General features: G+C 44.6%; 2 protein-coding genes and 1 pseudogene across 3 annotated transcripts; 1 reads left to right on the top strand and 2 right to left on the bottom strand.

The window, feature by feature from the left end:
- Positions 1 to 1,565: 1,565 nt before the first annotated feature.
- Positions 1,566 to 13,531, bottom strand: LOC120061135 (CDK5 and ABL1 enzyme substrate 2-like). Of its 2 annotated transcripts, XM_039010701.1 has the most exons (9): positions 13,013 to 13,531; positions 12,032 to 12,127; positions 5,763 to 5,840; positions 5,521 to 5,626; positions 5,270 to 5,441; positions 5,048 to 5,145; positions 2,645 to 2,751; positions 2,254 to 2,458; positions 1,566 to 2,078 (listed from the first exon to the last, which is right to left on the bottom strand). In XM_039010701.1, the coding sequence occupies exons 1-9, from the start codon at positions 13,198 to 13,200 to the stop codon at positions 1,938 to 1,940; spliced, it is 1,191 nt and encodes a 396-aa protein (XP_038866629.1). In that variant the 5' UTR covers positions 13,201 to 13,531; the 3' UTR covers positions 1,566 to 1,937. The 2 variants fall into 2 exon arrangements, with proteins under 2 accessions (XP_038866629.1, XP_038866630.1); XM_039010702.1 differs by lacking the exon at positions 5,763 to 5,840.
- On the top strand, positions 7,480 to 8,395 carry LOC120060568 (annotated as a pseudogene).
- Positions 13,532 to 16,622: 3,091 nt separating the features above from the next.
- Positions 16,623 to 22,606, bottom strand: LOC120060684 (XK-related protein 7-like). Its single transcript, XM_039010084.1, has 3 exons — positions 22,074 to 22,606; positions 19,612 to 19,811; positions 16,623 to 19,048 (listed from the first exon to the last, which is right to left on the bottom strand). The coding sequence occupies exons 1-3, from the start codon at positions 22,604 to 22,606 to the stop codon at positions 18,090 to 18,092; spliced, it is 1,692 nt and encodes a 563-aa protein (XP_038866012.1). The 3' UTR covers positions 16,623 to 18,089.
- Positions 22,607 to 23,093: the final 487 nt, after the last annotated feature.

Genomic DNA, 23,093 nt, shown 5'->3' with positions numbered 1-23,093 from the left:
GTGCATTGTTAAAAGTGAATTTGTGGAATTTCTTTACTCCTTAATGTGTTTGCACCAGTCAGTTGTAGTGTGACAATAAAGGGGTGGTATACAGAAAATAGCCCTATCTGGTAAAATACAAAGTCTATATTATGGCAAGAACAACTCAAATAAGCAAAGAGAAACGACAGTCCATTACTTTAAGACATGAAGGTCAGTCAATCCGTACAATTTTAAGAACTTTGAAAGTTTCTTCAAGTGCAGTCGCAAAAACCATCAAGCGCTATGACAAAACTGGCTCTCATGAGGACCGCCACGTGAAAGGAAGACCCAGAGTTACCTCTGCTGCAGAGGATAAGTTCATTAGAGTTACCAGCCTCAGAAATTGCAGTCCAAAAAAATGGTTCACAGTTCAAGTAACAGACACAACATGATCTGTTCAGAGGAGACTGCGTGAATCAGGCCATGGTCAAATTGCTGCAATGAAACCACTACTACAGGACACCAATGAGAAGAGACTTGCTTGGGCCAAGAAACATGCGCAATGGACATTAGACAGGTGGAAATCTGTCCTTCTCAAATTTGAGATTTTGGGTTCAAAATGCAGTGTCTTTGTCACAGAGTAGGTGAACAGATGATCTCTGCATGGGTGGTTCCCATCTTGAAGCATGAAGGTGGTGCTTTGCTGGTGACACTGTCAGTGATTTATTTAGAATTCAAGGCACACTTAACCAGCATGGCTACCACAGCATTCTGCAGCGATACGCCATCCCATCTGGTTTGCACTTAGTGGGACAATCATTTGTCTTTCAACAGGACAATGACCCAATACACTTCCAGACCGTGTAAGGGCTATTTGACCAAGAAGGAGAGTGATGGAGTGATGCATCAGATGACCTGGCCTCCACAATCATCCAACCAACCCAATTGAGATGGTTTGGGATGAGTTGGACCACAGAGTGTAGGAAAAGGAGCCAACAAATTCTCAGCATATGTGGGAACTCCTTCAAGACCATTGGAAAAGTGAAGCTGGTTGAGAGAATGCCAAGAGTGTGCAAAGCTGTTATCAACGGGTGGCTACTTTGAAGAATCTCAAATATAATTTGATTTGTTAAACACTTTTTTTGGTTACTACATGATTCCATAGTTTTGACTTCTTCACTATTATTCTACAATGTAGAAAATAGTAAAAATAAATAAAAATCTTTGAATGAGTAGGTGTGTCTAAACTTTTGACTGGTACTGTACGTGTGTGTTGTTTTGCTAGACATTACTGCACTGTTGGAGCTAGAAACAAGCATTTCGCTGCACCTGCGAAAACATCTGCAAATCAGTGTACGTGACAAATAAACTGATTTGAGCTATACATGAACAAAGATAACACCAGGCACAATTTACACATAAAAACGACTTTTCTGCACCTTTGGACAGTAAATTAAATTATTTCAAACTGATATGACAACCATCAACATCAAAGCCTCCTCTCTGTGTGTACTTAAAGACACCCCCATTGGGATGCTACCCCACACCCAGTTTGAGCTATTTTTCAATAAATATTTAACTTGTACTGTTTGTACAAATAAACATGGTTTAAAAAATATATATATTGATCAGAATGCAATACACACCACAGAAAGAAGTTTGGTACAAGCGAACGCAATAAGAATCAAAACAAAGAAAAATCAGTCCAATATCTTTGCGGAAAACACTCTTAATCCGTCATATCATGATAAAGAAAAATTCAAAATAAATATTGAGCACCTAAACCATTTCCCCCCCCCAATTTGAATAAGGGACACGTCAGCTGGGCTGACCTGCTATACCTAAACATATTCTAGGGAAGAAAATGCCTCCCTCCAGGTGATGATCCAGGATCAGCATTTCCAATCAATATCCTCAGGACTTAAATATCCAAACTGGCCCCAGGCCAGTGATTCAGGCCACCTCCAGGCTCCAGCCTAGCCCTGCTGCACCAGCCTGCGGTAGTGCGGCATGACCTTGCTGTCAGGGAGGTAGAGCCCCATCTCCAAGGCAACCAGGACAGGGAACTCCAATGGAATCAACTCCCGCCGGTTTATACGAAAACGCTCCTCCAGCTTCTGCTCAAACATGGACGGGGGGGGGGGGGGGGGGGGGGGGGGGTGTAGTGTTAAGATGGCTAAGAATCTAACTATGATCACTAACAATTAATAGAAAACAAACTTAGTTATCCTGTGAGCAAAAGTACATGTAAGAAATTACTAAAATGTACATGTAAGAATTTACGTCACTCACGTCAATCAGCTGTCGGACCTCCTGCTTCTTCAGATCACTGCTGATCTTGGCTGCCAGCAGGACGCAGGCAGCAGACACCAGCTTCCTGTTTTGCTTGTTCAGGCGGCCCTGCAGCACCAGCTTCTCAAAGTACACAAAGGCCATGGCCACCGTGACTGGCTGCAGACTGCACTCCTCTCCCACCGCACGCATGTCCCGCTTCAGGCTGTCAAACAGGAGAGAGGTTATTGGTTACACATGGGTGTTCATGGAAGGCAGGTATGCAGGATTTGCATTTGCAAATGCATGGTTTGGAGACAAAGATACAAAGGGAAGTTTCAGACAGATATAGACAGTGGATTTAAAAAAAAAAAAATGTGTTGACTTGTTACATCTGTGTTCATGTCTGCACCTTCTTATCTTGCTGAGGGTCAGTTTGATATGGGGGAACTTCTCCTTGAACGTCTCATTCATGTCTTTTTTCAGGTCCGACGGCTTCACATACTCAATAACAGTCGTCTGGAAGACAGGGAACAAGATAAATAAACTTCAGTTACTGCTAAACAGCTGTTAGAATCTTGACTAGAACCCTACAATTGTATATTACTCCAGTGCTAGCCTCTCTACACTGGCTTCCTGTTAAGGCCAGGGCTGATTAAGGTTTAACTGCTAACCTACAAAGCATTACATGGGCTTGCTCCTACCCATCTCTCCGATTTGGTCCTGCCGTACATACCTACACGTACGCTACGGTCACAAGACGCAGGCCTCCTTATTGTCCCTAGAATTTCTAAGCAAACAGCTGGAGGCAGGGCTTTCTCCTATGGAGCGCCATTTTTATGGAATAGTCTGACTATCCATGTGAAAGCGCAGAATCGGTCTCGACCTTTAAGTCTTTATTGAAGACTCATCTCTTCAGTAGGTCCTACGATTGAGTGTAGTCTGGCCCAGGAGTGTGAAGGTGAACGGAAAGGCACTGGAGCGACGAACCACCCTTGCCGTCTTTGCCTGGCCGGTTCCCCAAAATCCACCGGGATTTTCTGTCTCTAACCCTATTACGGGGGCTGAGTCACTGGTGCTCCATGCCGTCCCTAGGAGGGGTGCGTCACTTGAGTGGGGCGAGTCACTGACGTGATCGTCCTGTCCGGGTTGGCGCCCCCCTCGGGTTTGTGCCGTGGGGGAGATCTTTGTGGGCTATACTCAGCCATGTCTCAGGGTAGTAAATTGGTGGTTTGAAAATATCCCTCTAGTGGTGTGGGGGCTATAATTTGGTAAAGTGGGTGGGGTTATATCCTGTCTGGTTGGCCCTGTCTGAGGGTATCGCCGGACGGGGCCACAGTGTCTCCCGACCAGTCCTGTCTCAGTCTCCAGTATTTATGCTGCAGTAGTTTATGTGTCGGGGGGCTAGGGTTATATCTGGAGTATTTCTCCTGTCTTATCCGGTGTCCTGTCTGAATTTATGTATGCTCCCTCCAATTCTCTCTCTCTCACCCTCTTCCGGAGGACCTGAGCCCTGGGACCTTGCCTCAGGACTACCTGGCCTGATGACTCCTTGCTGTCCCCAGTCCACCTGGTAGTGCTGCTGCTCCAGTTTCAACTGTTCTGCCTGCAGCCATGGAACCCTGACCTGTTCACCCGACGTGCTACCTTGTCCCAGAACTGCTGTTTTCGACTCCCTCTCTCTACCGCACTTGCTGTCTCTAACTCTAAACGCTCGGCTATGAAAAGCCAACTGACATTTACTCCTGAGGTGTTGACCTGTTGCATCCTCTACAATGACTGTGATGATTATGGTTATCATTTGACCCTGCTGGTCATCTATGAACGTTTGAACATCTTGGCCATGTACTGTTATAATCTCATCCCAGCACAGCCAGAAGAAGACTGGTCACCCCTCAGAGCCTGGTTCCTCTCTAGGTTTCTTCCTAGGTTCCTGACTTTCTAGGGAGTTTTTCCTAGCCACCCTGCTCCTACATCTGCAATGCTTGCCGTTTGGGGTTTTAGGCTGGGTTTCTGTATAGTACTTTGTGACATCGGCCGATGTAAAAAGGGCTTTATAAATACATTTGATTGAAATTTGATTGATAAATATGAGAACTTTGCTTTCATCCTATTTATAGAGATTCCATGTAAGAGATTCCATCATCTACGAGGGGCTATGTGTTCTCTGGAAAATAATGATCGACGTGGAAGGTGTGTTCGGAGTGGAACTGTCCTTCCACGGAGTTGCATTATTTTCCAGAGAACGCGTAGAGCCCCGAGTTGATTATCCCTTTTATACCATGGCTATAATTTACCACTAGAAATGTTTTCATTTGCAGGTAGAAATGTGTTCAACATCCACTGAAGTAGCTAGCAAGTTTTGACAGTAGTTGCCTTGGTAACCAAAGAGACTTGGTAGTTTAGCTAACCAAACCATCAGTCCTAGCTTGCTATTATGAAGATCAAATTCAACAATACCAATAAATGTTTCCAATTCGACTTTTGCTTTTAAAAGCAGTTCCAACATAGAACATGTAATATCTATAGCCATTTAATTGTACCATGTGTTATAGGGAAACAATGCATGCTCTAGAATGCCCTTCAAGCCAATCAGAAACAATTACTCAACAATGCCATGGTATAACATGTCATTTTTATTATGTGCAGTAAAGTTTACTAGTCATACAATTGCTTTATTGTTTTAGTTTATAATGGTGCTACTGTACAAAATAAGTGCATTCTGGACTGTCAGTGTGTCTTGTGATGTATTGTCTAGTCACAAAGTCATGTGTTGAGGTGTGTGTTACATGTATCATTTTATATGAATGCTTACCATATAGGATGCAAATATAAGAACTCTCTTGTGTCTCCCGCAAGGCCACTGAGGGTCACTGAGTAGGTAAGGATCATAGTCTGTCAGGTCTTCTATACCTGTAAAAATGGGGATTAAATCAAATGAGAACACACACACAGTAATGATTGCAAAAACAATTTGCCAGAGGAGAGAGAGAGAGAGAGTGCATGTAAGCCTCTATTCTAGTGAAGTGGAGCGTACTCGGGTCCTGTCCTATGGTGCTGTTGAGTCGAGACGGGTTGGTGTAGTTCTTCTGGCCGTTGCCTCGGTAACGGGACAGGGGTGTCTGTGTTGTGCTGGGCTCTAGTGGTCCACTGCTCTTCGACCTCACCAGGGCATTAGTTGGGAAAAGGAATCTGGCGTACGATACCGTCTGATGAGGAAAGATACATGTTAACTAACACAAAGCACAGACAGATAGTACGTAATCGCACTCTCCAGTTCAACCTTACCTTTCCATATGCCCCTAGCTCCACCCCAAGGCCTTCCAGGCCAGGGAACAGGTCAGAGCCAACCCCAGAGGACAGCCGTTGTTTCTGAGCATCCAGCTTTGGGTCACTGGGTGGGCAGGAAGAGAAACTACTCATGTCACCATCATGTAGCTCCACGTTAAAGCCTGAGATCATAATAACGCAACTCCTTTCCTGAGGGCGATACATGACACCTGTAGTTGGTTGGGGTTGTGTGTTTGTACCTGAGGTGAATACATTCTCCATAGGGCAGCACTGAGAAAGCAGCACATAGAGACCGCTTGGCACAAATCAGCATAATCCTGCAGGACATAGATAGCAAGTACAGGCACACAAAACATACGCAGTGTCAGGCTACAGAAACAGCTAGTCACACTACAGCCATCTACAGCATTAGTACTGCACTTATTAGTACAATAAGTACACAAGGCAGGCAATACCCTTGACCTCATCTTTACTAGAGGCTGTTCGCCTACTAATCTCACGGCAACCCCCCCTCCAGGTCTCTGATCACTACGGTTTCCTTTTCTGTCTCATGTTCCCCCAACCCTAGCAACTCAGCCCCTATTCAGATAATCATGCACCATTGCAATCGTTGCGCTCTCTCTCCCTCACTACTCTCTCCTCTTCTATAATATAATCTCTCCCTTCTGCTAAATCCTTCTCCCTTCAGTCTCCTGATTCTGCCTCTCCTCCCTTTCCACATCCTATGACTTGCACTGTCCCCTTTCCTCCCGGCCGGCTCGACCCTCCCCTCCTGCTCCGTGACTGAGTGACTCATTGCGAGTTTACAGAACAGGGCTGTGGGCAGCTGAGTGAAAACTTACAGAGGACCTATCATCCCTCCTCTCTACCTTCTCTTCCTCTGTATCTGCTGCCAAAGCCACTTTCTACCACTATAAATGTCAAGCTTCTGCCTCTAACCCTAGGAAACTCTTTTCCACCTTCTACTACCTCGTTAATCCTCATTCCTCGTTCAACCACGTTGAAAAGAAAGTTGACAACATCCACTCCTCATTAACTCAGCCTATTGAGTCCACTGGTCTCACTCACACAGAACTACCCTATGCCTTGACCTCTTTCTCCCCTCTCTCCAGATAAAATCCTGCAACTAGTGAGGTCCGGCCGCCAGACAACCTGCCGCACTACCCCATCCCCTCCTCCCATTCCTCATCCCTGACCACTGGCTGCATCCCCTCCTCCCATTCCTCATCCCTGACCACTGGCTGCATCCCCTCAGACTTCAAAATGGCCCAAGTCGCTCCCCTCCTCAAGAAACCAACACTTGAACCCTCTGATGTAAAAAAAAAAAAAAAAAAAAAAACTACAGACCAGTATGCCTTCTTTCCCAAACACTTGAGCGTGCTGTCTCTGACCAACTATCTCACTCAGAACAATCTTCTTGACCCTAACAAGTCAGGTTTCAAGACGGGTCACTTAACCAAGACTGACAGAGATGAGCACTGTGTCACGGAGGCTCACAGCACTGCCAAAGCTGACTCTCTCCTCATCCTCCTAGATCTATCCGCTGCCTTCGACACCGTGAACCATCAGATCCTCCTTTCCACCCTCAGGGACTGGGCATTTCAGGCTCTGAAGTTGTTCTTCCTCCTGGGGAAGGCCTGTCAGCTCCAAGACCGCTCCATCACGGTTGACAACTCCAGTGTCCCACTCCCAGAATGCAAAGAACCTTGGCGTGACCCTGGACAATAAACATCAAAGCAGTGACTCGCTCCTGCAGGTTCATGCTCTACCACATCTGTAGAGTACAACCCTCTCACACACAGGAAGCGGCGCAGGTCTTAATCCAGACACTTGTTTTCTCCCATCTGGACTACTGCAACTCACTGTTGCCATAGCTCCCCGCTTGTGCCATCAAATCCCTACAATTTATCCAGAACACTGCAGCACGCCTGGTGTTCAATCTTCCCAAATTCTCCCATGTCACCACACTCCTCTGCACACTCCCCTGGCTTCCAGTAGATGCTCGCATCCACTACAAGACCATGGTACTTGCCTACGGAGAAGCAAGAGGAACTGCCTCTCCCTACTTTCAGGTTCTGCTCAAACCCTACTAACCCAACCAGATTACTCTGTTCTGCCACCTCTGGTCTCTTGGTACTCCCACCCCTAAGGGAAGGCAGCTCCCGCTCAGCCCAACCTCTTCTCTGTCCTGGCACCCCAATGGTGGAACCAGCTTCCTCCTGAAGAGGAACTTAAAAGAGGACGTACAGACCGAGCAACTGATCCGAGAAGCCTGCAGAAACTGCCAAACAGGTCTTCTCAGATGGGTACAAAGAGGCAGTGGCAAGTCCTGGTCCTGAGCCTCCAGTCAAGTGGGCGTAACTGGAGGATGAGGCCAGTCAAAGGACCAACCCTGTTCCAAAAAGCGGAGAGGGCGCACAACAGCTCCTGTCGGTTCCTCTGACAAGCCTGTTACATTTAGCAATCTGCCTAAGTCCAAGACATCAGAGTCCATAACGCGCGAGGGACCAAAATGGGACCCTTCCAGACTGAATGAAGGGAGCACATTTGGTCTTGGGTCCAGAGCAAACAAGGCTTTAGGAATGGGTGGCACCAGAGGAAGGACTTCACATAAAACATGCTGACCTCAAGTATACGGCCGATGCCCAGGACAAACACTGGTTGGCAGAGAGACAGCATGAGAGCCACAGGTGGAAAGATGGCCCATCTCCTTATTGAAGAGTATGTCCAGGACCTGTCTCTGAGTAACGATTACAAACATTGCCCTGACCTGAAAATGACCCCAGTTGAATTGAAGCCTTTTACGGTTCCCGGGTGGATGATTGAGAAGATGCAGAAGGCCATGGAGGCCCAGAGTTCAGGGAAGGAATAAAGTCCTAGTCAGTAAAGGGCACCCTGTTCTCTGGCCCCTGTACAAAAGCAGTGCACTAAAGGGCACCATTGTGGGTGGCAGGTAGCCTAGCAGTTAAAAGCATTGGGCCAGTAACCAAATGGTTGCTGGTTCGAATCCCCAAGCCGACTATGTGAAAAATCTGTCGATGTGACCTTGAGCAAGACGCTTAACCCTAATTACTCCTGTAAGTCACTCTGGAGAAGAGCATCTGCTAAATGACTCAAAGTAAAATGAAACTAGGACAGCAATTTCCCTGACCATCTTCCAAAAACATGTTAAATAATCCCACAGCACACCCCCCCCCCCCCCCCCCCGCAAAAAAACACAATCACACTTGACTCTTTTCCCTCTTACTAGCTCAGACTTTGCTGATAGCTACACAAGGCCAAAAGTATGTGGACATCCCTTCAAATTATTGGATTTGGTTATTTCAGCCACACCCGTTGCTGACAGGTGTATAAAAATCGAGCACACAGCCACGCAATCTTCAAAGACAAACATTGGCATTAGAATAGCCTTACTGAAGTGACTTACAACGTGGCACAATCACAGGATGCCACCTTTGCAACAAGTCAGTTCGTTAAATTTCTGCCCTGCTAGAGCTGCCCCGGTCAATTGTAAGTGCTCTTCTCATTGTGAAGTGGAAATGTCTAGGAGTAACAACGGCTCAGCAGCGAAGCGGTAGGCCACACAAGCTCACAGAACGGGTGCTGAACCGCTTTTAAAAAATTGTCTGTCCTCGGTTGCAACACTCACTACAGAGTTCCAAACTGCCTCTAGAAGCAACGTCAGCACAAGAACTGTTCGTCGGGAGCTTAAGATCTTCATGCGCAATGCCAAGAGTTCGGCTGGAGGGGTGTAAAGCTCTCCACCATTGGACTCTGAAGCAGTGGAAACTCATTCTCTGGAGTGATGAATCACGCTTCACCATCTGGCAGTCCAACGGACGAATCTGGCTTTGGCGGATGCCATGAGAACACTACCTGCCGCAATGCATAGTGCCAATTGTAAAGTTTGGTGGAGGAGGAATAATAGTCTGGGGCTGTTTTTCATGGTTCAGGCCCCTTAGTTCCAGTGAAGGGAAATATTGCTACAACATACAATGACATTCTAGACGATTCTGTTTCCAACTGTGGCAACAGTTTGGGGAAGGCCCTTTCCTGTTTCAGCATGACAATGACCCCATGCACAAAGCGAGGTCCATACAGAAATGGCTTGTGAGATCGTGTGGAAGAACTTGACTGGCCTGCACAGAGCCCTAACCTCAACCCCATCGAATACCTTTGGGATGAATTGGAACGCTGACTGCAAGCCAGGCCTAATCGCCCAACATCAGTGCCCGACCTCACTAATGCTCATGGCTGAATGGAAGCAAGTTCCCACAGCAATGTTCCAACATCTAGTGGAAAGTCTTCCCAGAAGAGTGGATGCTGTTACAGCAGCAAAAAGGGGACCAACTCCATATTAATGACCATGACTTCGAAATGCAGGTGTCCACATACTTTTGGCCATGTAGTGTATTTTGAGGAAAAATGTACTTACTATGAATGTGATGTGGTTGTCCCACCTCGCCATCTTAAGTTGAATGTACTAACTGTAAGTCGCTCCGGATAAGAGCGTCTGCTAAATGACTAAAATATAATGTACATTACCAGGACAAAAACATGGTATACTGTAAACCGCGTCAGCCAACAAAGCTACTTCAGCCAGTGTACGCAACCAATGCAGTATAAATCTGCTAACAGTTTACAGAGTAAGCTCAAAGCAACTGTAAACAGCCAGCCATAGCACTTAGGCCTATCTATAAGACAGCCTAAATCTACACACAGCCGCTAAAAGGCGCCAGTCCTCACAACACATCAGTCAATAACATACAACGTCAGCCAGCCCAGCAGCCTCTCCTTTGGGATTTCAGCCTTGCAGCTAAAGCTCGGGCCAGACCTTGGATAAGAGAAGCTTATCTCACCAAGGGGGAAATACATACACTTTTTAAATCCCCTTTCTCATCCACTCCAGTGGTTTTACAGTTACTTCAATGCTCTGTATAGACTAAATACAAGTTTATAAGCAAAGACAGAATCTTTGGGAAACTGGTTATTGCCAGAGCCATATATTAAAGAGTTGGGCCACCTTTTAGAATGTTTTATATTGTTCCAATTCAGTTCAGTTACATAGTATTATTTAAATATTTCCCCCATGCTAATGGAGCACTAACATGGCTCCATATCATTTTGAAGTGTCATGTAAATGCACTATAATACTCATTTTAGACATTACCATGTGTACAAAACATTAGGAACACCTGCTTGTTCCATAACATAGACTAACCAGGTGAAAGGTGCTACCTTATTAATGTCACTTGTTAAATCCACATCAAATCAGTGTAGGTGAAGGGGAGGAGACCGGTTAAAGAAAGATGTTTAAGCTTTGAGACAATTAAGACATGGATTGTGTATGTGTGCCATTCAGAGGATGAATGGGCAAGATAAAAGATTTTTGAACGGGGTATGGTAGGTGCCAGGCGCGCCGGTTTGTGTCAAGAACTGCAACGTGGCTAGATCTTTCACAATCAACCGTTTCCCGTGTGTATCAAGAATGGTCCACCACCCAAAGGACATCCAGCCAACTTGACAACTGTGGCAGGCATTGGAGTCAACATGGGCCAACATCCCTGTGGAACGCTTTCAACACCTTGTAGTCCATGCCCCGACAAATTGAGGATGTTCATGGGGCGCTAACATGGCTGCAGTGCCATATAAAATTGGTCACATAATACAGAAACCACAGTGTCCCAACTCTAAATACATGGTTCTGGTTATTGCTAAACGATCTTACGTGTCAGCAACATGCAATACTGTATTCGCATTTGACACGATACACAGGAGACTATGGGTGTGATATTGTCTATGATTAAGTAATCTTCAGGTAGGGTGAAATGGGGGGGGGGGGGTTCTAAAACTGTGTTTTCCTTGTTGAAACAGATTAGATGCATGTCTTATATGTATGTCCCCAGGGGAACTTTTCTTTCTAAAGACAACCTAACAGCTGCAGCCGTAGCCCTATACTCACTCACGAAAACACATTGAGTAAGAGACAAAGTTCAACGGAGATAGAATAGGCTGGGTGCAGCCTGAGCATGATATTTCAGTCCCATCTTACATAAGGGGTGTTTTACTGTTATTGCCAGAGAGAGTTATATTTCCACAGGACAGCTCTTTGGTGTTTTGATTTGTTTCCAAGGGTGATTCAATTCACACAGTCCTGCTGTTACTCATTTAGGGGTCTAGCTAAGTGAGCGATCTAAGTTCCAGCAGGTCTTAGATAAAAGCCAAATGCATGCGTTTGCATCGCAACAGGGCTTAGTATAGAACTGGCTGTGAAGTTACTTCATGGAAAACTCTTAAGGCCTTTGCAATCTTCTTCCCTCTTTTCTAGACATTACAATTATCAATTCATTGTAACTAATTTACTGTATGTAATGGAATTCACAGAAATGCCATTTAGAATGCCTTTCTTGATCCCACAGAAGAAAGTGTTATGTTTTGGTTGTCAATTTCATTAGAATACATGGTTTGCTCAACATCTTCTGCATTCTCATCTACTACTTTAACTCACCTGCTGCCTCTTGTGTCATATTGCCTCATACTCTTGATAAAGTGGACCTTCTTGGCCACCCTTGCGGGTCCTGGAGAGCCCGAATGATTCCGTGATCTACGACAATGGAGTACCCCAAAAAAGTTGTCAATTAAAACGTCAACATTAGTCATGTCTAATGTCTGGACCAACTGATAGCAAGTAGTACCATATCATTTCTCACTGAGTTGTAGAATATGGAAGTAGACCAAGTCTGTACATGAGGGGAATTAACAATGTTCTTGAAATAATAAAGGAAGACCTTGTAGATTTCTTTACATCACATATTTGAATAACAAAGCCAAAATTACAATCTTACAATCTTATCTGACAGGGAATTGAAGTAATTGTGTTTTTCAAAAGATGTCAGAGGAGAGAAAGACAGAAAAATATGTGGGGGAGGGAGAGATGAAAACACAGGACAAGATCTGACAACTATTGTAATGTTTACTTACACAAACAGAAGATCATTTTATTAAAATAAGCAACCCAATAAACAAAATATGTAAGAACTATATCAAATAATTGGATGAGCCTTTAGTTTTACTTAGGGATATATTGTAGCTGCCAGCAAGGTTGTTTTTTTTAAATCGGACCTTGACAGGCAGATACGATTTTCTCAATGGGACAGCTGACAATATAAAAATATATAATCATAATATTATTGCCTTGAGAAAAAATGTTGCTTTTTTTAAACGACAATTTCGAAGGTAGGTCTAGTAAACTGTTCCTATTTGAATAACCATTGATTTGTATAATGAAAGTACCTGTTGGCAATATGCGGAAGTAAGAACACCTTTATAAATCAGGCCTATTCTGTCAAACGTTGAAACAGCCAATGTTTGTTACAATGAATACAAAAGCAGTTAGTTACACCTACAGTCCCAACGGATGGTCATCATAACAGATCCCTGATCGTTTACCACCCTTATAAAAATTGTGTATCTAGATAATATGTCCCACCTTTGACGTGTATCCCCCGGCACGGAATTCAGAGTCTGGAGCACAGATGGCGATTTGGCAATTGGATTGAAGGTCTGAGGTCCAGAAATAGGGGACAGGGGAGTCTCTGGGGGTACTATGGTGTCTACACCCTCAAACAACACCTCACGGCACCCCACAGCAACACTTGCGCCCGTGTCTGTAGACATACCCAAATTAGGTAGGACTGGGCTCAGTCCCCCAATCCCCGCCACAGTAGTAGCAGCGCCACCGGCCAAGTAGGGTGATACATGGGGGAAGGTTCCGTAGGTGCACGGTGTCGCCTGTGCCCCGGCGGCGTCTCGACTTCGGAGCTCGGCGGCGTCCCTTTGACCGAGGTTTCCATTGCTGAGATGATATAAAGGCCGTCCGTCTAGAGATATATTGTTCAGGAAAGAAAGAGCCGCCTGTCTCCGTTGTGAGTCTTTACCTTTTCGCAGATGTTCTTTTTGTGATTTGGCAGTATTACCGCCTGTTTTACACTGACGACCGCACGCAGCAGTCGCCATTCTAGTACTATAATGATTGATAGTGCGTATTGAGGAACGAATTTAGCCGGCGAGAGGACAACTCCACACCCACCATAAGATGATTGGTTCAGACGTATCATTATGTAAATAAGTTCGTTCTAGCGGATTGGCTGTGAGATGTACACTGAGTATACCAAACATTAGGAACACCTTTTGTCCTCAGAACAGCCTCAATTTGTTGGCGCATGGACTCTACACTTTTGTCGAAAGCGTTCCACAGGGATGCTGGCCAATTTTGACTCCAATGCTTCCCACAGTTGTGTCAAGTTGGCTGGATATCCTTTGGGTGGTGGACCATTCTTGATACACAAGGGAAAGCGTTGCAGTTATTGACACAACCCTGTTCAAATGCACTTCAATATGTTTCTTGCCCTCTGAATGGCGCACACACACAATCCATTTCTCAATTGTCCAAGGCTTAACAATCATTCTTTAACCTGCCTCCTCCCTTCATCTACACTGATTGAGGCAGATTTAACAAGTGACATCAATAAGGGGTCATAGCTTTCACCTGGTCAGTCTGTCATGGAAAGAGCAGGTGTCCTTAATGTTTTGTACACTCAGTGTATATATGCCATTTAGCAGACGCTTTTATCTAAAGCGACCTATGTCCTTGTGTGCATATGTTTTATGCATGGGGATGAACAAACTATCCTGGCATCCAAAGCAATGCTCTACCAACTAAGCTACAGAGGACCACAGATGCTAGAGGGATTTGTAACAACGGATAGATACATCGTTACAATGGATAGAGATACATACTGTAGGTACAACAGATAGATACATCGTTACAATGGATAGAGATACATACTGTAGGTACAACGGATAGATACATCGTTACAATGGATAGAGATACATACTGTAGGTACAACAGATAGATACATCGTTACAATGGATAGAGATACATACTGTAGGTACAACGGATAGATACATCGTTACAATGGATAGAGATACATACTGTAGGTACAACGGATAGATACATCGTTACAATGGATAGAGATACATACTGTAGGTACAACGGATAGAGATACATACTGTAGGTACAACGGATAGAGATACATACTGTAGGTACAACGGATAGAGATACATACTGTAGGTACAACGGATAGATACATCGTTACAATGGATAGAGATACATACTGTAGGTACAACAGATAGATACATCGTTACAATGGATAGAGATACATACTGTAGGTACAACAGATAGATACATACTGTAGGTACAACGGATAGAGATACATACTGTAGGTACAACAGATAGATACATACTGTAGGTACAACGGATAGAGATACATACTGTAGGTACAACGGATAGAGATACATACTGTAGGTACAACGGATAGATACATCGTTACAATGGAGAAAGATACATACTGTAGGTACAACAGATAGAGATACATACTGTAGGTACAACGGATAGAGATACATACTGTAGGTACAACAGATAGATACATCGTTACAATGGATAGAGATACATACTGTAGGTACAACAGATAGATACATCGTTACAATGGATAGAGATACATACTGTAGGTACAACGGATAGAGATACATACTGTAGGTACAACAGATAGAGATACATACTGTAGGTACAACGGATAGAGATACATACTGTAGGTACAACGGATAGAGATACATACTGTAGGTACAACGGATAGATACATCGTTACAATGGATAGAGATACATACTGTAGGTACAACGGATAGATACATCGTTACAATGGATAGAGATACATACTGTAGGTACAACGGATAGAGATACATACTGTAGGTACAACAGATAGAGATACATACTGTAGGTACAACGGATAGAGATACATACTGTAGGTACAACGGATAGATACATCGTTACAATGGATAGAGATACATACTGTAGGTACAACAGATAGATACATCGTTACAATGGATAGAGATACATACTGTAGGTACAACAGATAGATACATACTGTAGGTACAACGGATAGAGATACATACTGTAGGTACAACAGATAGATACATACTGTAGGTACAACGGATAGAGATACATACTGTAGGTACAACGGATAGAGATACATACTGTAGGTACAACGGATAGATACATCGTTACAATGGAGAAAGATACATACTGTAGGTACAACAGATAGAGATACATACTGTAGGTACAACGGATAGAGATACATACTGTAGGTACAACAGATAGATACATCGTTACAATGGATAGAGATACATACTGTAGGTACAACAGATAGATACATCGTTACAATGGATAGAGATACATACTGTAGGTACAACGGATAGATACATCATAGGCATAGCCAAGGTATTGTTATACATTAGATCCCATGCATTTATTCAGCAAAACATTGGACATCTTTGGAAATCTTAACCAATATATTTTTACATAAATTATTATGGTGCTATTACTAATTTCATTTCACCAATCAGTGCACTTCATGGTAAGTATAGGGATCTTATTTATAATAGCCAACTATATTGAGAAGTTCAGTGATCATTTATATTGAATTACATTGTGCTGCAGATTTTCAATATTGTGCCCCTATATGAGATAAGAGTGGCTGGGAAGTGAACTGTTTTCGGTTGAAAATTATGATAAATAATAAATAATTTTGTGGACACAGCCCCACCTGGCCCAATGACCTCTGGCTGGACTCAGGTGCCAGCAGCCAACCGAGTAGTGTTTCATAATCCACTGATCCACTGCTACACGAGACAGGATTTAGCTGTTTACCACTGGGCAATCTAATCAGAACAATCTGTCACTTTAGTAGAATGATTCGCTCGGTCTCTCTCTCCATCTGTCTCTGTCCGTCTGTCTAATTGTATGATTCACATTTAAACCATTCTACAGTAGTTTGATAACTGTATTTAACTGACCTAAAAGATGGATTTCCAGTTCCCACATATACTGTACATGTATGTATATTTTGGATAATTAACTATATTTTGGATAACTGTGGATGCATTTGGTTTCTGAAAATCACACATTGAAAGAATGACTTGGTCATAGAAGGTAAACACATTGCTCTTTATTTTCTCAACAACAACATAATGAAAGTCTTTGTTCTTTTTTTCTGCAGTGATCAGCAACAGTCTGGAAAGACCAGTTTAAGGCTTTGATTCTGGTATGTGTGTTTGAGGTACAGCCCAGCCAAACCAGTATGGTTTGATGGATGAATCCAGACCAGAACACTGTATAAGTTAAGCCGTGGTGTTATACACAGACTCAACAGTTAGCACCAACATGGAGCCGTGGCTTCTTAGTTCTGTGGCTATGTGGAGATACTGTATTCATCTGCGTGCTAACAGGAGAATTGAGTTTACTGGACAGCATTTAGAACTAACGCGTCAGCATCTTTCTACAACACAATATCATATGAACCCCAATGTACAACATACACATGGGCACGAACAAGCGCACACGCTCCTCAAATAAAATTGCTCCCAGTTTCAGCCTCTCAGCCACATGGTTCTGTCTTCTTCTTCTGGATTTAAAGTTAATACGCTCAATTTTTAGTGCTAGACAGATAGAACACTTATTTATGGAGCAATGGCAACCTAGATACACACAAAGCACATACTGTATCATCATCATGAAGATTGAGAGATATCTAAACTATTTTATACACGGCATTCGGAGTCCAGACAAGTTAGACATAATATAGCAATCCATGGTGCAGCAATCCTGCACATTCTGTATCCAGCCTACTTCCTATTTGTTGTACTACAGGAATGTTGTTGTAATACCACACCAACTGTAGAAAACATAGTGTACTGAACATTCATCTCGATCAATTTTTTCAATTTCCCTTGCTCTTTAGAAATTGTCCTATGGATTTTAGACAACTTATTAAGGCTTTGAGATTACTTAAACATGCATAAATAGCTATGACAAATCACACACAGCAGTAAGATATTCCATTGTCATCTTCAGGTCAAAATGTCCTGTTCCAGTAGCTCAAATAGATGGATATGTATTAAGCATACCCATGTGACTTATTTACTGTTATGGTGTATTATCATAATAAATTAACAGAAATATTGTCATAGGTATTCATATGTTTAGGTATTGTCTCTAATGGTATTTGTCTTGGCTTGAGAGGACATTATTTTGAAGCACGTTCATTGAGGATGGTTTCCCTCTGATTGACAGCCAGCCACAAAGCCCAGCTCCTCATTCTGTGTCCCTCTGCATGTTCACTGATCCCTAACCTCTGACCCCTGGCCCATAACACTCCCTGTACCATCCCCCTAACCTGAGAAATTATACTGACACCAAAATACACACCTCACCTAGTCACCTACTTAAGCCACATTAGACATTGTGTCTCTGTCCCAGACCTTTGATGTGAAAACATTTGGACACACTCCACCTCTCCTTGTCAGTGTACCCTTGATGCTTCACAACACCGACGGGCGACAGAGCAGAACTGGAGAAGAACTGATCCTCAGAGGGAGTTAGTCAGCTGTGTGCCACTGTGGGGCCTTACCGGCTGGCTGGAAGCCAGTTGAGTAACAGCACTCTCTGCGGTTCACACCGTGGTCTCATACTCCATCACCTCTGTGGGAGAGCCTAGACAGCGGTACTGGATCCTTGGTGTGACCGGAGCAGCACCCTCGAGCACCAGGATGGTTTTGCGCAGCCGGCGGTCAATGAAGTGGGCATCCCAGGCAGGGTACTTCTTCCTGGGCAAGTCAATACGGATGACTGGCCCCTCTGTACTAGGGGCAAGGGGTGGGAGAGTGGCTTTGACTCCTCTTTTAAGTGTTCGTACCAGAAACACGTCTGAATTAGCCCCTCCCATCTGCTCACGGTCTCCCCCTTTAGTCCTCTGCAGGGTCCTGGGGGGGCTGGCCACTACATCTGGAGGGAGAGAGGAAGCTGGGGAAAGGCAGGACTCCACTGCTATCTCCTCCGGCACCCCCCATCCCCAACCTGAGATAGGACCGTCAGGGTGCAGCAGGCAGTAGTATACAAACATAAAGAAGGTCCCCAGAGCGTAGCTACTGGCCACCATACACACTGTGAGTAGGGAATTGAAGTCTGACGTCTGTGGGGCGCGGTACAGATACCAGAATGTGGTGAGTGCCACGTTCTCAATAAATACAACCACACTGTAGACGAGCATACGGCAGCGTGTGCGCCCCTCCCTCACGCTAAACCAACAGAAAACATACACAATGCCGACCACCATGTTATAGATGATCTCCTCCCATTTGGACATGCAGAAGTCTGTTTCGCCTTGAATGATCCAGAATGTCATGATGCACCAATGGGCCACAATGAAGATACCAAAGTAGAGCTGGAATACGGAGGCGAACAGGGCGAAGGCCATCGTACGGGCTCCGATGGTAAACAGGTGCCACAGGATTTGCACAATGACGGCCTTGTAGGACATGGGCAGCTTGTCGTCCCGGGAGTCCCTCAGAACCTTCTGGTAGGAGGCGATCATCCAGGACAGGGACACCAGCGAGGCAGAGGCTGAGAGGCCTGGAGAGAGAGATAGAGGCAGGGAGAGACAGGAGACAGGCAGAAAGAGAGAGACAGGAAAAAAAGTAGAGGTTTAGCAGTGTAAAAGGGTCTGGCAGTCATGAGATTAAAAGAACTCGCTGCTGAGCTGAGTGTCATGTGAAGCAGAACGCTCCTTTGTAGTCTAAGGAATGCTTCAGGCCGGGGAAACATTCCTACAATCCAGACCAGTATGCCAGAATTTGTCAGCTTTCACCCATCTTTGTGTAGGCATTTTTAAATGAAGGATGTTGTGGATTGAAAATCTGGCAGTTCTGACTGAGTGATGTCACGTTTGGGGGAGTTTCAGAGGGTGATGTCACTAGTGAGTGATTATTAAGGTATAGGCATAAGCAATATAAATGGGTTTGGGTATAGAATGTGTCAAGATACTGGGTAGTTTGAGATGGTGATTAGTACGGTAAAGTACGTGTCAATGTCAAGGATAAGCCATCACAGTGGATTGTATTGGGGAGTTTGAGATGGTCATGCCACTAGTAATTATTAAGGTTCAGGACAGTATTTGTGTTCAGACCGTGACTCACCCTGCAGCGGGAGGACCTGGCTGGCCTGGACCATGATGCTTAGCTGCAGGACCAGCTGGGGGGCGCTCTTCAGGAAGGACTCCAGCAGGCGCAGCATGCTGATGTCAGCGCTCTCAAACATCATGCGCCAGTAGTAGTGACGACGCTCATGGTCCCCACGCCAGCGACTCTGCACCCCCAAGTACAAGGCATGGACATACCTGTGGAACATCAGACAGGAAGAGGGAGGTGGGGAGATAGGGACAGAGAGGGAAGGGCATGAGTATGATATTGGAATCATGTCACATTTTTTGGTGAGAGAAGAATCTCCAGCTATCAAGAAACACTCCATATCAATCTGTTTTATCCACATGACAGCACCATTCCAAGACAGATGGCTCATTGCAGCCTTAGTCCAGCCTCATTCTAGCAACTGAACTTCAAACTCTCCAGACAGCCTGGGAGCTGTCACTCCATCCAGACAGAAAAACTGGTAATAGTTTGTCATCTCTTGGTAGAGTGCCACTGAGCATGAATCGGTCTGGTCACTTCATCCTGTCCTCTCCAGGCTACAGAAGTGATCGCTTTGACAATATAAAATGATACTTTCTCATTTGACTTCAACCTCTCTAAATGGAGTGACTGTTTTTGTCATGCGTCATTACCTCTGACTGATTGTGTGAAAGAGAAATGTGTCTCTGTGATGGAGGAACAGGAACTAAATGTGGCTTGGTGATGGCTAGAGGGAGGTTGGGAAAAAACAGAGCCCTGTCCTATAGTATCTCAATGAGCCCAGTGAACCAGGAGGGAGTTAGTATAACCCTTTCTGTTCTGGTTTCCTCTGCCTGGGGATGTCATACACACACCGCACACACATAAATGCATGCTATAGTTTCCCACTGATGATTATTCTCATTCAAAGTGATCCAAAAGCATCCTGCCATGCCACTCCCATCTAATATCATCCAAGCTGATTTAAATATAATGACAACATGCTTTGCTGACCCCAGAACAGCATCATTAGCCTTTACTCGCCTCTATCCCAGTGCACCTGTCTGTCTGTGTATCAGTGACAGTTCATTCCAGAGTTAACACCTGAGGGTAAAACATTCAATGGTAATCCTCTTTAATGTGCAGACACGCCAGTCCAAGACCAGCAGCATGGAACAGAGCACACACAACAGCTTTAATGGCATTACAGCTAATACCACTTTGCCTCAGAGACGTTCAATAGACTCCTCAGACGGGACTGTACCGTGTTTCAATCTATACCAGGAAATAAAGAATATGTAAATCCTGCCCATGGAGTAATCTAAAATCAAATCAAAACAAATTTGATTTATCACATGCGCTGAATTCAACTGGCGTAGACTTTACAGTGAAACACCTGCTTACAAACCTTTTCCCAATGATGCAGAGTTTAATGATACAGATGCAGTGAAAAAGAGCAGAAAACTGATTTTGCAAAGAAAGAAATGATGGTGTGGTTGTCTATTCAAATCGTGTTTCTACAGTAGATCATGTGCCGGGAGACTCATTCAAGTGACAGTGAATTGACCTAAAGGTCGATCCCTCACATGTAATTGACATACAGTTGCCTAGCTATGTAAACTTACTTTCTGTCCCAGGGGAACAATGATAGAGAGAGAAAGAGAGAGAGAGAGGGTGGGGGATAGAAGGACATAGAGAATTAATGATTTGCCTCTGAGGTCCATATCACTGGCTGCTGTAAATACTATTAGCCTCAAGGCAACAGCTAGAGCCTGTCAAAACCAATCATCACAGACTATGGCTGATTCCGAAGACTACTACTTCTGTATCTGTGGCTGATTCTGAAGACTACTGTATCTGTGGCTGAGTAGACCTACAGAGCAATACATCTGCACTGTGAAATGCAATGAGGCTAAGATATATTTGTTACATCCTCCTAACATGTCTAGCCTATTTTTCACAATATTATTGGCATGCATGGCATAGATAGAAAATCCATAACATAGGAAATCCATGTCCTGATATCAAATCCTAACACTCCCATCTCACAGAAGATCCGACACTTTCACACAAACGATGGAAGGAAGACAAATGGGATTTGTGTGTTCATAAAGCGAATGGTGTGGATGAGTAGACAATTTTCCCCGGGAGATTATTGACCTAGAAGCTCGTGAGGGGGGAGGAGCCTACAACTCCCTAACCTCGTTACCAGACGTCAAAGAAAACGATACAAAAGACATATCGACTTTGTGAATAGAGTAGCCTTCTCTGGGCGAGTTTAGTTTAGTAGGGAAAAGGCTGAAATTAGGAAATGTTTTAACAATAATGTTTCAAATTGAGCTGTTACAACAAACCCAAACATAGTAGCCTAGTAGGGATACTAGAATGTTTTGATCACCATCTAAGCAGAACCCTTGACTCTCTCTCACACACACACACACACACACACACACGTTCAAGCCAGGACAGTATCCGTGTATGAGTGATCTTACCTCCAGACCTGTGCTAGCTGAAATATATGGATGAAGCATTGAAAGAGCCACATAAGGGCTCTGCAGCAGCCCCGGGCGCCTCCCATAGTGCCGGTCGTAGGCAATGCCCCGACCGCAGCATCACCGCCAGCGCCCCCTTGCTCGCTGTCCTTGGTGCTGAAATGGCTCTTCGCTCCGGATGCTGCGACCACGGCAGCTGCGGCTGTGCTACTGTCGTTGGTATCCGAATAATCATAGGCGAACCACCTAAAACTCAACACCTGAACCACCACAGATGGAACTATCACGAAGACCAGTGTCAATGCAAACCACCAGTAGTTCCGCCTGAGGTAGTAGTCCGCGGCCAGCCACAGGTCTGAGGCCCCGTCCGAAAAGAACACCAAAAGTGCACATATCGTCCAGCTGCAGTCGAGGAGCGAGTAGCGCTTCCTAGCAGGGTGGCACTGAGGCGAACGTTGAGCTGAACCGGACAGGCACTCGGGCGGGATGTCATTTCGCAACGAGACGGGTGCACCATCAGATTTAGCGGCCATGTTTGTTTTAGAGAAGAGAGTGGGCAAGGGAGATGAGAAAATTATGGAAGGGGGGAGGGGTCGCGTATGTGTATGAATGCCTGCGTGTGTGGGGGAGAAAGGGAGGGAGCAAAGGCGAGGGGAGGTGGGAAAGCGAAAACGATATTTCATAATAAATCCTGACGAAAAAATTGATTTATTTAGCTCTACCATACGATAGAAAATTAACAGTAAAATGTTAGCACGCTAGATCATCATACGATTAATGATTGTGTGGTTTTCTTTAAGACTGCATTTGCACTGGCAAGGGGAGCCACGATGAAACAGTTGGACGTTTCATCCGTGCTGAACCGAACTGTGCTGAGATGGCCGTTTTGACAACACAGCACAGGGATCATCAACTAGATTCAGCCCCGGGACGATTTTATGTTGAGGGGATGGTCAGGGGGCCGGAACATAATTACAAATCATTTGTAGACTGCAAATTGACCGCAAGAATCCCAAACAT

This window comes from Salvelinus namaycush, chromosome 16 (genome assembly GCF_016432855.1).
Source record: "Salvelinus namaycush isolate Seneca chromosome 16, SaNama_1.0, whole genome shotgun sequence".
NCBI classification, from domain to species: Eukaryota; Metazoa; Chordata; class Actinopteri; order Salmoniformes; family Salmonidae; genus Salvelinus; species Salvelinus namaycush.
The sequence above is the reverse complement of the archived record's forward strand: the minus strand, read 5'-3'. Positions and strand labels throughout refer to the sequence as shown.

What these genes read in the sequence shown, in the direction of transcription:
- LOC120060684 (XM_039010084.1), bottom strand. Translation starts at nt 22,606, where the DNA reads ATGGCCGCTAAATCTGATGGTGCACCCGTCTCGTTGCGAAATGACATC. An exon ending in CAGCTAGCACAGGTCTGGAG is followed by an intron (nt 19,812 to 22,073) that starts GTAAGATCACTC and finishes GATGTTCCACAG; the next exon opens with GTATGTCCATGCCTTGTACT. An exon ending in CCAGGTCCTCCCGCTGCAGG is followed by an intron (nt 19,049 to 19,611) that starts GTGAGTCACGGT and finishes CTCTCTCTCCAG; the next exon opens with GCCTCTCAGCCTCTGCCTCG.
- LOC120061135 (XM_039010701.1), bottom strand. Translation starts at nt 13,200, where the DNA reads ATGTCTACAGACACGGGCGCAAGTGTTGCTGTGGGGTGCCGTGAGGTG. An exon ending in TATGACACAAGAGGCAGCAG is followed by an intron (nt 5,841 to 12,031) that starts GTGAGTTAAAGT and finishes TATGTCCTGCAG; the next exon opens with GATTATGCTGATTTGTGCCA. An exon ending in AGGTCCGACAGCTGATTGAC is followed by an intron (nt 2,079 to 2,253) that starts GTGAGTGACGTA and finishes ATGTTTGAGCAG; the next exon opens with AAGCTGGAGGAGCGTTTTCG.